The following is a 16,091-nucleotide window of genomic DNA, read 5'->3' on the forward strand; positions in this document are numbered from 1 at the left end:
CCCCCACCCGGCCCCCCCCCCCCCAAGGCGATCTCCTGCCTGGAGACTGCCCCGCCCTACACGGCCCCCCTCCCGCATCCCCTTCCCCCTGAAGAAGGGAGCCGTGACTCAGGAAAGCCCTCCACGCAGTGCGTTGGCCTTGAAGGGGCGAGTGGACACTTGTGGAAAGCCCCTACGTGGTTACTCAGAAGCGAGAAGAACCTCCGTGCTGTTCCGCGGGGTTTACTCCCACTCGCACCCTGAGTGCAGATGGGAAAGTGCAAAGCACACACTTCTAGGGTTGCCAACGGGCCTGGAGTAAGATGTCCTGCCCCCCTTTTAACCTGTGGAAAGGGCAGCTGAAGCTTTTCGTAGCGTGGAGGTGAATAAACACCACTTTTTGAACCATTATAAATGGGACAGGACGTTTTCCTCCAAGTCAGTTAGCATCCCTGTGGATTTCCAAAGTCCTGATTTATTCTTTCCAGTCTTTTTCCAGCTAGTTTAGCTCCTTGGAGAAATCATGCTTTTTTTCTCATGGCCCTTTCTGGAAAGGGGCAAAACTTTAGAATCTCAGAGAGGAATACTCCTGTAGATGTAGCAAATAAGACAGACCAAGATGGAGGGAGCCTATGGCTGATTCTTCTTCTTTGCATTGCCTGCCACTTCAGTCAGTATCTGTTCTTCACAGAGTACTTTGGGCTCTCTTCTGGTTGCCTCCCCTGGTTACAGATGGGGGACTGGGGTTCCTACCCATTGTTTAGCACACTTGCCTTGGATTTGGATGCAATGGGTCAGCTGCTAATACTTCCTCATTCAGGACACAAGTTTTTTAAAAAGGTGATGAAATAAGGCAAAAAAGCTACCTCTCTTCAATTAAAAATTCCCAAGCGGCTGTATTTCATTTGCCAGTGGTTTGTGGGATGAAGAACATACGGGAGGAAGAGAAAGAAATTACTCTGACTAGTGCCAGCAGGTTGTTAGTATACAGAAGTATTATGAAACCTCTCTTCTGGAAATCCACTTCCAGTCACAATACCCTGCTTCCTCTTGCTCATCTCAGTCATCACATTGTCTATGACATTGGATCAGAGTTGCAGAAACCAACAGGTGTGTTGAAAAGACTGTTCATAAGCCTGGGCTGGCATAACTCCCCACCAAGTTGGCCTCAGCCCATCAGCCATAGGTGGTGGCCCCACGATGGGGGGGGGGCTGAAGAAGCTTCAAGTGTTATGTTAGGCACTGCCTAGGACTGTGCATATAGGAAGGGATGTGATCAAGCATCTGGCAGGCCCAGAGCCAAAATGGCTGGACTGTGTTCAGCTAGGTGGGTCACACAAATAAATAGTTCAGACCAGTAGTAGAAGAAGAAGAGTTGGTTTTATACCCCACTCTTCACTACCTGAAGGAGTCTCAAAGTGTCTTACAATCACCTTCCCTTCCTCTCCCCACAACAGTCACCCTGTGAGGTAGGTGGGGCTGAGAGAGTTCTGAGAGAAATGCACTTGAGAGAACAGCTCTGAGAGAAACGGTGACTGACCCAAGGTTAACTGGCAGAGTTCATATGGAGGAGTGGGGAATCAAACCCGATTCTCCAGATTAGAGTCCGCCACTCTTAACCACTACACCAAAGTGACTCTCAAAGACCGATCATCACACATAAACTGAACAAGAAATGGTTACTCATATGCCAAGATCCTGCCCTTCACATGAGTTATGGATAAGCCTCATGTTCGGCAGAATTTACTTCCATGTAGTTCTTGTGTAGGGCGGCAGTGGCTCAGAGGTTAAGATGCTGAAGATGCAGACTGGAAGATCTGTAGCTCAGCCGTTTCAAGACCCTAGTGCCAGGTGACGGAGTTGAGCTCCCATCTGTGCCCCCAGCTCCTGCCAACCTAGCAGTTCGAAAGCAAGAAATTGCAAGTAGATAAATAGGTGCCACTTTGGTGGGAAGGTAACAGCGTTCCATGCACCTCGGTCTTTAGTCATGCCGGCCACATGACCACAGAAACGTCTTTGAACAGCGCTGGCTCTTTGGCTTGGAAACGGAGATGAGCACCGTAACCCTAGAGTCAGATTTGACTGGCTTTCGGGCAAGGGAAACCTTTACCTTTACTACTTCTTCTCAGGATCATGAGATACACTATAAGTAGTTTCCTCAGATGGGAAACTCTGCAAAACTTGAGGAATGACACTCCAAGATTTGAAATTATCCCACCCTCTTCTATGTAAATCAGCTTACAGTCAAAGCCTGGTGAATACATTCAGGATTGGGATATATGTGTGCATGAAAGAATGAAGCACAAAACATTTACAGAAACCCATTCAGCATGTGTGTGTGTGTGTGTATGAGGTAATCCTAAACAAATGTACTTGCAGAGTTATGAAACTTATTTCCTATTAAATGTGTTTAGGATTACAACCATAACCCTTGCAACATTTTGAACATCATGTGCCACTTGATACCATGTATACCCACTTAGAAATATGCCCCATTTTGTTGAATGGGACTTATTCCCATGTAACAGTTGCCCTACAGAACAATGCAATCCCTTATCTACCCAAGCTGTAGGCTCTGAAGAGAGAGAGGGACGTGTATTCAAGAGAGCAGATGTGGAGGCTTGCCCACCACACGTCCAATGCTCTTGAATGATGACGTTCTTCTGTATTTCCATGCATAGCAAAACCATTACTGGAAAGTGGGTGGCTGGAAGTGGGTGTTAGAGAGGCAAAGACCCAGGGAGGAAAGGGTTAACTATTTTTTTCCCCTTTATGAGTCATTGCTCCTCTTCCTTTCACCCCCCTCCCCTGTAAGTAAGCTGCCCCATGCTTGCTGTGAGGCGTGTGTGAGGTGCAGCCATCCTTGCGTCAGACCAGTGCAAACAAATGACACTTGGAAGAGGTGGGCTAGACTATTTAAGGGGCAGTGTTCGAGGGCTCAAGTACAACCAAGCAACTTTCTGTTCTCACCCATCTACAACAGGAACGCACATCTCCTTTAAAAGGTAGGATGCAATTGCACAGAGAAATTCTAACCTTTGGGGTGGGGATGGTGAATTTGTTAGTGGCCAGATGCCTTCTTGACTTATTTCATGTAGTCATGCACTGAAATTCCCTCTAAGGTTGTAAGGGGGAAAAAATCAGCTGTGATGTTCAGTATTGTTGAAGGGAGTTCCGTGAGCATCTCTAGCTTAAATTGCTTTTCTTAATCTTTTGCTAACATGTAAGATGTTTATTGAAGAGACTTCCTGGAGAACAAAATTGAATTTTGTGTTGCTGTTGCTTTATAATTAAGAATCTAGCTGTATTTTGTTAGCCAACCCCTGCTGCACTGTATGGGAAAGTTAAGGGAATTTGCATAGAGAGATGAATTTTTTTTTAAGAGGAAGAATTTAAGTCCTTGACTTTAATGATGTTTCTGATTAATGGTTTGCAATATGGAAATGACCACAAGAAAGAGCATTGAAGGATCAGTTTGTTTTTAAATAATGCCATTTAAATGAACAATGTCTACATTACAATATTAGCAGATGAATTCTTTAAGCAACCCCTTTTTGATTCCTGATTGCTAACAGGGAATAGAGCTATTTGATATGAGATAAAATGCTGCACTCTGTTCCTTTTCTGCTTTGAAAGTGTGATATGCTGTAATAATTTTTAACATTTAGAAAGTTTCCAGATTTAAGCATGCCATGGGCTATTTGACATAATACAGCCAAATTCTACTTATTTTGATGCAAATAGCAATAACATGATTGATAGTGCAATCCTCAGAAAACTTAAGTTTGGTCTCTGTCAGTCTCTCCCATTTAAATCAAAGGGACTTAAAAGACCACAGTTTTGGCTGGGCCTTATTTCTCAGATTTTTAGTTAAATATAGGGTATATGCAGTATAGGTATTTAAGATACAGCAAATAGATCCGTACATCTTTCTTTCTCGACACACACACAATTTTATATTTCACACATATGTATATACAACAACCTAAGAACAGTAGAGTAAGGGCATATTTTCAGGATACCTTTAAGTAGCAGATTTACACCTTCCACAGGTTCATCCCAAACAGCGTCCCTCACTTCAAAGACCACTAAAGTCAATGTACTGAAAAGGGTGTAACTCTGTGAATCTACTTATCCAGTAAACAGTCAGCTAAAAGAGTTACGTTTTTTCATTCCCTCTTACCTGTGAATTGGTGATTCTAATCTGCAGTAACAAATATGAATCTGGAACTAGGAAAAGCCCCATCTCTCTCAGATTCATTAACATGGACAGTATAAAGATGTGAGCTGGGTTACATAACATGCTGGCCCACACGCTTGTCTGTAGTACCACTGATATCACAGGCTGTAAAACACTATCAAGTGATAAATGACCACCTCTTTGCTAAAATTAAAAAAACAACCACCATCTTTTCAAAGCAAAACCTGTCACACTTCCGAAAGAGTAAGAAGTGGCTCTTTCATGACCAGGATGTCCCCTGATGTTGCTTTGCCTAAAAATTCAAACACACACACGCATACACGAAGGAAGCAATGAATGCTTGCAGGTCGACACAGAAAGGGCACAGATTCCACCGAACACCCTGGCAATAGATCAGTTAGCTTTAGCTGTGCTGTTTCTTCAGCCTTGACACACAGTTAACCCTATCTCCTCCTTGCATAACACTGAGCCTTTGTTTAGAAAAATCCCACAAAACAAGTTCTTTGTTTTGAAGTGGAGGCGATTTTTGAGATAAGATGGGGCGGCGCACGGCAACCATTGATGGCTTTGACATCCTCACCTCCTTTCCTTCTGCAGCTATGTACGGTGGGATCTGCATCTGCCTCCTCCTGGCTGTCCTGTCCACCAGCTCCTCAGGGCAGCAGCCTTCAGGGTCCCACAATGCCAACCCAGGGATCACCGACTTGGAGCAGACCCTGACGGAGAGCCTCCGGCATGCCCGCACCGCAGCCTCTGGTGGTCCATTGAAAGCACTCCCACAAATGGATGTCAATGCTGACCCCAAGGGCAACTTTGGAGCTGCATTGGCCAAATACTTTCGGCACGCCCAAAGAGGTACTTTTGGAAGCATTTTAGTCCTAAGTGCTCATTTCTTTGGTGTCAAAGGAATTTCCCCTCTAAGACACAACATGTGAATAGATGGTGACTGAAGCTGACCCAGTCTAATCTTTGCATAGGGTTCAGTTGGTAAAGTTCACTGGAGAGGGCTCCCTTTGGCTATATGGAGTCTGTAGCTCAATACATGCAGGGGGCTTATACCTTCAAGACATAGAGGGGTATACAAGTCCAGTCCATCCCCACCATCAGTTCTCCAGCATAGCTAGCCATATCTCATGTGTCCAAATGACCCATCAGTTCTTATGGCCCTCCACTGGGAGTTTAAAGAAATTGACACTATGCTATCTAGGGCTAGTTCTTCCATGAAGAGTACTAAGGTATCACTGTGGATTCCAATGAGATTTTTAGATGAACAGGACTAAGAATGGCATGTATTTTTTGTGTGTGGACATTCTATTGCCACAAAAAAGATTTGTAGTACTATACTAAAATTAACATTTATTCAAGTTTGATGTTCTAACCAAAATCTAATTTCTTAGTTTAATCTTATCTCCTAATTAGCTTTTCTGTCATAAGGACCATGCATATCTCCATAGCTACAAAATTATCTATGTCTCATAGATATTTCACAGTATCATTTTATCTAGATCTCATTATGTTCCCATGGCATGGAATAGTCCCTTGGTTCCAGAATGACTCTGGACTAAAATAGAAATAGGCTGCTTTAGCAAGATTCACAGTGCCATGGCTGTATTTGTACAGAATTCTTAACAGAAGGTTCATAATAACTCTGGAGACCCTCTATACTATAAATCTCATACTTCCCATGGCGGCTAGGCTATGCCCAAGGATGAGAATGTGAAAGAGCAGGTCTCCACACCATACATTTTGCAGACCAGTATGTAATTGATTGATAGGTAAAGGTAAAGGTTTCCCTTGCTCGAAAGCTAGTCAAATCCAACTCTAGGGGGCAGTGCTCATCTCAGTTTCCAAGCCGAAGAGCCAGCACTGTCCAAAGACGTTTCCGTGGTCATGTGGCCGGCATGACTAAATACCGAGGCACATGGAATGATGTTACCTTTCCACCAAAGCGGTACCTATTTATCTACTTGCAATTTCTTGCTTTCGAACTGCTAGGTTTAAAAAGGAGAGATGCAAGCGGATGAATATTCTTTAGGGCCTGCACTGTCTTTTTTTGTCATAACTTTGACATGGAGGTGACAGCCAGCCTGAACTCAACTAACAACACATCTGGCTATTTCTGCATTTGCTACAACCATTTCCTCGAGGGAGATTAACTGCAAGGCAGATGTGGACATGGCTCAGAATCAACAGCTCTTTCCCACCACTTTGAGAGCAGCGGTCGATGCCAGCTTTCCGAGACACCTCTCACTGGTTCGTTCCTTGAAGCAGAGTTAAGCCAAGCAATAGCGCTACTTACTAATCGTTACACAAATGCACAAGGCCTTTCATGCATCAGGGAGCTGTTTGAGACTGGTGCCCTTTGAATGAAGCCCAGCTGCCTGCAGAGGAAGGCATAATGGGTCCAGAGGTGTAAACCAGTCTCTACAGTCGCTGAACATTCACTCTAGGATTGAAGGCAAGTTTAAAAGCATTTAGTCCAACCTTGAGTTTCTCCATTATGTATCTTCCATTCTGATGCAAATCAAAACTTAATGCAATGCAAAAAGTCACTGCTTACAGCTTTCTCCTGTTAAAGGGATTCTTGTAGGAAGCCTAGGAATGGCTCTGGCTTTCCATAAAAACCACTTGGAGGGTGCCACTACTAAGGCAGAAGCTGGGAGCAGGGTACTGCTCCTCTGCTCCTAATTTTCTCTTGTAAATCTCCCCCCCCCTTTAATATCCTTCAATGAGAAGACCACTTGAGGGACAACTTGGATCAGGGTGGGAAAGGGTTCTAACCAGTCCTCTGTCAGCACACCCCCAGAGCAGCTTTGAGAACAAGAATAGCTGTCAGGCCACAGTGACATCTGTTGGCATGCGTGGCATAGCTTGGCCTTGAGCCTTTGGAGAACCTCCATCTGTCAGGGATGAAGCAGTATATTTCATCATGTGTGGAGCATCTTAACATGAGCAAGGCAGTGGTCTGGAAAAGGAGCAGCTAATATCTCAATCTGGGACACACTGAACTGGAAGGAAACGCCCGTTATTTATGTAGAAGTTACTTCCAGAGTGGTGTCTTTATAATGGCATCCTAATCACATTGAGTATCCAAGGTTTGTCCAATTACCCCCAGACTCCTAAATTCACAGCAGGAAGTAAGAAAAGCCGTAAGAACCAAAGTGGGTGAAGGACAAAAGGGAAAAGCTCTAATTGGTTTAAGGAGGACAATTGTCATCAGAACAGCCATTTCCTAGCCTAGCACTTTGTACCTCTAGGGTGAAAGTTTTCCCAGTGGCCTCACTTATAGACATTTGCTCACAAAACTGCAATGGAGTCCTATTCTCAAGCACATCAAAGCCTCCATTCCATAGTTCCTATGACAGCAAAAGGCTTTTGGCCGGCCTCCAAACGGAGGGACAATTTGGGTGTTTTTTTATTACTTCCAAGTCCAGCAAACTCTCTGCATCGTGTTCCCTTTGCATTCCTGCCATCTGGGAGTCAGTGCATTAATATTGTATCAGTGAGGTTTAGCGGTGCATCCATACTGCCCGGCATTTGCAGTCATATTGGTTTCAAGTACAGTTCAGCATCAATGTCTCGGTCATAATCCACTGCGCTACACTGCTGCATAATCTTCATTCATTCCGTGAAAAGTTATTTGGAAGCCCCGTTTTAAAACAGACTGCATCTGAAGGCAAGTTCCCGTATCGATCCCTTCCCAAGGGACAGCCCTGCTTGTTTGTTGCGGCAAAAGCAATAGAGCCTCCGGGCCTCCTGAAGACGAACAGGTTTATTGTGCCATGTGCTCTCATGGGACCTGGTCCACGAAAGCTGATGCCACAATGAATCTATCAGCCGTAAGGCACCACAAGACTCTTTGCTGAAGATCCCAGTATGATGAGTTTAGGAAGGATTATGTGTTGAGGGCGTTACATCCGTCCTTGAAAGAAAAGAGGGCTCGTACAAATATTTTTACTCAGGCATCAGCTGTGTTTACATGAAACATCATGCTCAGCGAACTATGAAGGAAAGTGCGAGCCAAACTGGGCATTTCCTACTGACGAGAAACAGGGCTGCTTGCAGAAATACCCCTTACATAGCTTCATTCTGCATCGCAAGACCTACCAGCGAGGACCATGATCCCAGCTGCAAAAGAGTCTAGATTCTTGGTAGTTCATTCAACATGGCAAACAGAATACCATTTACCCCACAGGAGATTTCATAGGTCAGTGGTAGGTGGACAGCACAGAGGGGGGGTGGGGGGGGAGACGGAGAGAGATCATGGGCAGAGAAGAAAGTGCGGCTTGCGTCTGGCACATCCTGAAACTGAGAATGTGGTTGTGCTTTGAACCAGCCGTAATAGTGTTGCCGACTTCCTCTCAAGGCTCCCAAAGGCATTAGATGTTATTTAAAAAAAACGGAAGATGGTGTGGTTGGAGCCTGTGTCTTGATTTGAATGGGTGCATGGAAATTGGCCCACGAGTGTGAGGCCAGGATCTGGGAGACCAGGTTCAAATCCCCTGTCCGCCGTGGAAGCTTACCGACTGACCTTGGGTCAGGTACACCCACTCACCCTATCACAGCTCACAGGGTGGTCGTGAGGACAGAAGTAGAGGAGAGGAGGATGCTGTAAGCTGCTTTGGGTCCCCAGTAGGGAGAAAGGTGGGGCATCAATGAAGTCGATAAATACGATGAGCTTTTTTGCATGCAGGTTTAGTTTGTAGTTTGGAGAGCTAATTTTCAAACTTGCATTTTGGCTTCAGTAACTTTCCAAAAGTGGCACTGAATATCTATATCCTACCAGTGTGTGTGCACCTGGAAGTCACGTTGACCTCTGGTGACTGACCCCTACTGGCAGCCTGGAGGATATTCAGAGAGGTGGCTGAATAAAGCCTGCCCCCGCCTCTCACCTCTGGTATTTCAAGGCGGTCTTTCCAAGTACTTGCCAGAGTGTTTTTTTTTTAATTTTTAAATTCATTTTTAAAAATTCATTTAAAAATAATCATTAACAACAATTAACAACAAAAGCATTAAACAAGCAACAACAAGATATAAGGATCAAGTAGCCTCAAAAGTCTATTATGTAATAGTAAAAACTATTTTAACATTTTTGAACATTTAACGACCAATAATGAAGAGTATGAAGTGCTGGTAATTATGCTACCTCTGTCAGAAAAGTGAGTGTGAGGACTAGATTAGAACTGGATCTTAGATGCAGAAGACTTTTGTATGTATCTCAGAGTGTACAATAGAGAGCTAGAAGAAAAGCCAAGAAGAGTAAGTAGTACTAGTGGGAAGAAGTTCAGCTTCTGTCATGTACTGCAGTCATGGAAACCACGTGTGTACAAACCTAGAGTAGGTCATGGCCAGATCGTTGCCTTTGAAGTGAGTCGGAGATTTTGCACATACTTGCCAGAGTTGACCCTGCTTAGCTTTCGAGTTCCGGGAAAATCAGGCTTGTCTGGGCTATCCAGTTCAGGAATCTATTTGCAAGGGCTTTTTGAATTAAAAAGACACTGGCTTGGCTCAGAATACTTAGGGGAACAGGAACGTTTATGTCACTTTACATGACTATGATTTGGTTTTACACACACTCCTCCCGTCATTGTACAGAACATTCCTACCCTCACTATCAAGCACAGAGGCACATCAGTACTACATGGGATGAAGCAGACTTCCCCAAAAGTTCAAGCCACGATCAGTTTTGTTTTCCTATAACATGTCACAGAAGTCCTTGTTGTCCTTATTTTGCAACTGAGCTTGTGTTACTTCTAATATTTTAGGTTCTCCTGTAAAAATCTCCCCAATGGGATTACAGAGTTTTGACCCTACACACAGGATAAAAGACAGAGACTACATGGGCTGGATGGATTTTGGACGCCGCAGTGCTGAAGAATACGAATACTCTTCTTAAAGAGCATCAAATGATCCTTAAGAGAAATGAAAATTGTCCCATTTCTGTACAGAAAAAAAAAATTGTCATCCTTTTCAAATCAGTGTTTTAAAAACATATGTACTTGATGTAAATTTGTCTGTAAAACTATACAATGCAATATATATTATATAAACATATGCAGAATTTTCAAGGGAAAAATGATCACTTAACATTTCTTACCACTCACCTTTGACATATTACTATTATTTCACTCATCCCTTGTGGTATCTTCACAAGCAATGTTACTGGGACGTCCTTCATATTTGTTATCTGAACAATGATTTGTTAATCTGAACAACTTCCAAAGGAGTGTGTATATTTTTTTAATCGTTAAGAGCATTTGGAGGCAACCTGTCCAGGTATGACTATGGTTAGGGCAATTATCCTACAAAGAGCCTTTTCTTGGTCGTGGGGAGCAATTTGAAATGGAAGGCAATCAAGTTTCTAGCGAATAATTATAAATGCTGCACCGGCAACTAAAAATGTCACCTTTTGTTTTAGTTGTTTTCTTTTCTTATTGAAATGTGAAAATTCTGCTAAACTGATCAGTCCTGGAATAAACAGAACATTCCTTGCTTCAGGGTGAGTGACACGTTTGTTCTGGAGTGCAAGATAAACCCTTTGTAATCAGAGTATGCGGTTTCTGGGCTGTAGTTGGAACTTGTGGTGGTGGAACGGGCCATCAAGTTGCAACCAATTAATGGCAACCCCATCAGGTTTTCAAGGCAGGAGGGGAACAGAGGTGGCTTGCCATTGCCTGCCTCTGAGTAGAAACCCTGGGCTTCCTTGGTGCTCTCCCATCCCAGTACTAACCCAGGGCCAACCCTGCTTAGCTTCTGAGATCTGAGGAGATGCAACTAATATGGTTATTTAAATATAAACAGGGGTCATTTCCTGCAGGAGCGCACAGGAGCGGAGCTCCGGCAGTAAAGAGCCCAGCGAGGCGGGCACATGCAACAAGCCCCACCCCCTGCTCCCAGCAGCCCTCAGTCAGAGCAAGAAGCAGCCAGGTAAGTTGCAGAAACCCCCCCCCAGTCCAAAACAGTCCAGTGGCACCTTTAAGATCAAGTTTTATTCAGGTACAAGCTCTCCCTCTTCTGTGAGGACAGATCTGCCCATGTCCCCCCCCAATAGCTAGCAATCCAAAACAGCCCAGTAGAGCCTGAGCGGTGGGTGTTGCCTTCTGCCACACTTCCGGTGATGTCAGGGGGTGTGGCCTATACAAATGAGTTATGCTAATGAGGTCCTGCACCTCTTTTTCTATGAAATGACCCCTGAATATAAATATCACAACATGTAGGAAGCAATTCAGATGGGAAACAAGTCCAAATCCCGAGCATGTATCCGTCAGGACCCACAGCTAAACAACGAAGTATACGCTTCCAGGAAGGTTTTACTTTTATTGAAAAGCCATAGATGTGATAACATGAACACTGTTAGGAATGGTGGGATACCTGTGCGCATAATAGGATATAGGGCATTCGTATGCGCCCCCCCTAGCAATAACCAATTAGGTGTGCTCCCGCACACTGTTGGACTCTCTAACGGTGAACGGAGAAGCTTCCACGGAAGATAGACACCACATTCTCCACCAGTACAACATCAAAGATAAGTGTTACAGCTCTGAAGCAATTAAGTGCATGAGAAGGAATGCAAAGCAATTAGAAAACATCTCCACACTCATGGCAGCGTAGCTGACAGTATCATGTTACAGGCATGTTTGCCACATAGTCTTCAGTATCCCTTTAGTGATAATAATTTACATTACTGTTTATTTATATATTGCTTCTGTTTGAGAGACCAGCGATGTTTCTCAGAAAAGGACAAACTGAAAGAGGATCGTAATAGAAAAAGTTGTTCATCATTGCAGGTTACATTATGTTTAAGACAATGGAAAAGAGGAATGGGGTAAACAATATTATAAAACAATCATACTCACTTTGTGGTTCACGAAGAACCATATTCGCATTGACCATCTATCAAAATAGCCACATGGTTACTGTATGCCATATGTGCCCCCCCAAAGAAGAAGAGGAGATTGGATTTATGCCCTGCCCTTCACTCGGCGTCTCAGAGCGGCTTACAAACACAGACACCCTGTGAGGGAGGTGAGGCTTTTCCAGAACTGCTCTTTCAAGAACTGCTCTGACAGAACTATGGCTTGCCCAAGGTCATCCAGCAGCTGCAGGTGGAGGAGTGGGGAATCAAACCCGGTTCTCCCAGTCTACGCACTTAACCACAACACCAAACACAAAATAATATCGCTATTAATAATAAATATATAACAATCATCTTTTAAATGAACAAAGTACCTCTGAGCATGAAGGGCTGTCCCTCCCCACCAGTTCTGAACTTCAGCCACTCCTTGCATATCTGGAGGGGAAGCCCCCCCCCCCCGTCTCTGCCTTCCTACTCTCTCCAAAGCATGAGGCACAACAGCTAAGGGAAGAGAGTGAGATTGCCAAGGCACCCAGAGGAGAGCAAGCTGGCTGTGGAGAACAGGAGTAAAATTGCCACCACCCCACTGTGGCCAGCTTGCTCTCTTCCTGGATGGCTGCTGTGGTGGGGGTGGGGTGGGGGTTTTACCCTCTCTTCTCTGTGGCCAGGGTGCTCTCCTCACAACAGCCCCCTGGGTGCTGGGACGAGAGTACAGAGTGTGAAGAAGGGTAGGGGGTTGCTGGAGAGGATGGGGCCTTTTTACATCCATCTCTGCCCCACAGCTCAGCAAGGCTCACAGTTTACCCTCCATCTTTCTGGCCGCAGCTGTTTCAAGATACAAACCACCAGCCCACTGAGAGCTCTACTGGGCAATGGGCCTTGCCCACTTTTCTGGAATGTGTGTGTGTGTGTGGGGGGTGCCACATTGGGGAACGGCGCTCAGAAAAGCCACAAGCAGCAGCTGAGCTACTGAGAAAGTATCACAGTTGTAATGTAAAGATTACATATTACATTCAAGCAGACCGTTATGTTCAAGGAGAAAAGAGATTGAAACACACAAGTTTCCTATTGGCTGCGGGCAACTGAATTCTGGTGAAATTGGTTACTACTGTTCCTTTCTAGGACTGGCTGGTTTAGTAAAAGTCCACTTGGATGGAAGGTTAAGTTCTACAGTTCTACTGGACAGCTAATAACAGGAGAATGGAAAGACAGAAGCGACAGCCAAAAGAACATCTGTCACTACCACAGTATATTTAATGCTAAACCAGAAAAGCCCTACGCAAACAACAAGTACAGACAACAGGGCTAGGCAGAAAGGGGAGAGTGGTTTCTGCAGAAACTGTTACTTCTCAGTTAGCCTCACAACTCCCCACTCAATGGGGATATGCCCCGAAAACAGGGAGAAAGAAGACAGTGTGTGATTCTCTCCCATACTGCCATAGAACCTGGGCAACACAAGGGGAGAACACAGTTCTCTCTGCAGTCTTCAGCACGGGAGGTAAGTAAGTACCTTTGCTTCCCTTATAGCTGAAAGAGACAAATTAAGGGGAGGGACGAAGGAAATGTTCTCCCCTTTCACAACCCTGGGCAGTTTGCCAATCCAGGAACAGACTCCCAGCTTTGCAGGCGTTCTTGGGGCTGAGTGGGGAAGATGGGAACGTCCACCTTGGTTTTCCTGCTGCAGGAAAGACACAGGAGAACAGGTTCTATCTGGCCTCAGCTGAAACAAAGCAGGCACGCTAACCCTAGCTTTGCAGGCATTATCGGAATTGAGAGGGGGTGCTGGTGTTTCTGTCGCAGGTTGCCTCTTGTAGGCTACAAATTCTTTGTTTTATAACACCAGGTGATTTACCTAATGTTCAAGGATCATTTAATATAGATTATTTACTTACGATTTTGTTTATGGCCCTCCTGTCTTGCTTTGGCTCAAAAACAGATGACACAGTTGAGAGTCCACTGTTGCTACTTTACTTTGTCACCTTGCTTTGTTGGCTTTTATTTTTAAATGGTGTGAAACCTTCTAAAATGGCATAAGTAACAGATACAACAGGACACAGCATTCAGTCCTTGTGCCTAACAGTTGACCATGCTCTTGGATACAATATCTGTTTGAATAACTACTCATGTATACTTCAGCTATCTCAATTCAGGGGCTGCATCCACAACAAACCCTTGGTTATCACAAGGAAATTAAACGTTTGAGTTCTGGGAGTTGTATTCAACTCACTGTCTCACGCGGCTTTCCCCATGCATCATCTTTATGCTTTTTTAAAAAAGAAAACCCTCCATACGACCATCCAGTAAACCAAGCATACACCATCATGCTTAGGAAGGAAGGTAGAAACATCTGTTTTAACATCATGGAGGACATGGAATGCCTACCGGGGATGTCTGGTTGTGGATGTGGTTGTCATCTCTCTGAGATTCCGGAATGGATGAATTGTAGTTTGAGCACTTTAATGTATTGAGAGGGTTTTAAATTGTATAATATGTTTTAAATGTACTAAATTATTTGATGTTTTTACTAGCAAGATTTCTTGCCATGTAAGCCGCCCTGAGCCCTACGGGGGAGGGCGGGATATAAATTTAATAAATAAATAAATAAATGCCACCAACCACATGGATGTCAATCCACCCCACAGTCCAACAGCTACAAAAGAGGAGGAAACCCAGGCTCACGTTGGAGGAGGCAACCCACAGAAAGCACTCAGAGGTTCTCCTTGTCTAGCAACAACACTTTTTTGAATGACACAGAGTCTGATCAAGAATATCACCCATGAGATTCCTATTACAGGTCAGTTTGCTGCTGCCTTACAGGTATGAGGATGAGGGGAAACCTGCCTAGCTGAAGGGTGAATTTTAATCAAGGGTGATCGGATGCAACGGGAACACTGACTTCCTGCAGTTCAGAAGGTAGAGTTCAGTCTCCCTCCCAGTTCTGCAGGATAAGCTGCAGCGTCCAAAACTCAACTGCTTTAATACAGAGGAGCTCTGCCCAGGTTTGCATCTCCCCACTTCCTTTGAGCATGCTGCTGCTGCTGCTGCTGCAGAATACAAGTAGTCGGCACCACAAATTTTACCGGACAAACTGACTCCTGAAAAAGCAGGACCCCTCAGGCAAAACTGCTCCATCGGAGCAGGGAGTTCTCTACGCCACCTGCTGGACAATGTTTGCCTGAACAAAAGGGCCCCCTGGTTTGGAACACTTTCTTACCATGCATGCCGGGCTGCACTCTGAAGAGCCCCACGTCTGCCCTCTCCATCACAGCTCTTTGCCAGGTTAATTTATGCAGCATGGAAACAGGAGGCAGAAATGATGATACCCAGGTTGCCCCACAGTGGCTATCCGTCTCATTCTCCCCACATTGGATTTAATTTAATTTACATTTAAAATGTCTTTTAATAAAGATATACAGATTTCATCTTTTCTGAGCTTACTGCAGTTTACAAGGGTCCATACTGTGCTCAGTGAAGCAATACAAAACAGCAATACACTACACACTTAACACACACTAGAAAACTCAGTATGAGCAAAAGAAGACAAGCAAAAGCTAACCCAGAAATAAATATCTACAGCCTTTGCAAAAGGCAAAGGGAGATGATGTTCGCTGTCCACTTTGGAGAGGCTGTTCCTGGACCTGCCCATCACAGTTGTATCTGTTGGAACAGAGAAACTGCACCAAGGAGGGGGGTTGCTCAGATCCGTAAGTGACATGCAGGCTCACACAGCTGATCAATCTCCACTCTGTTCAGATTGCAATACGAACACAATTTGTCAGCAGTGCCCTCCAACACTGGATTTTTTTTGGTGACTGTTTAAGATATTTGAAATTGGATCACATTTTTTTTAATCCTTGTGTACTCGCATACTGCTTTTCCCAGGGCTATTTTTGGGCAGGAACACACAGGAACGGAGTTCTGGCTGGCTCCTGAGTTGGCCACGCCCAGCAGGAACTTATTAGCATAATAAGCCACACCCAACAGCAGAAACTCATTAGGATTGGCTACATTCGGGGTGTGTGGCCTAACATGCAAAGGGTTCCTGCTACAAAAAAA

The 16,091-nt window shown here is 44.6% G+C and overlaps 1 protein-coding gene across 1 annotated transcript; it reads left to right on the forward strand.

The window, feature by feature from the left end:
- The first annotated feature begins 2,913 nt into the window (after positions 1-2,913).
- Positions 2,914-10,662, forward strand: CCK (cholecystokinin). The gene is made up of 3 exons (XM_015410462.1): positions 2,914-2,984; positions 4,778-5,035; positions 9,946-10,662. Exons 2-3 carry the CDS (start codon positions 4,780-4,782, stop codon positions 10,074-10,076), a joined length of 387 nt encoding a protein of 128 aa, XP_015265948.1. The 5' UTR covers positions 2,914-2,984; positions 4,778-4,779; the 3' UTR covers positions 10,077-10,662.
- The last annotated feature ends 5,429 nt before the right edge of the window (positions 10,663-16,091 follow it).

This window comes from Gekko japonicus, unplaced genomic scaffold (assembly GCF_001447785.1).
Source record: "Gekko japonicus isolate JY-2015 unplaced genomic scaffold, Gekko_japonicus_V1.1 scaffold2102, whole genome shotgun sequence".
NCBI classification, from domain to species: Eukaryota; Metazoa; Chordata; class Lepidosauria; order Squamata; family Gekkonidae; genus Gekko; species Gekko japonicus.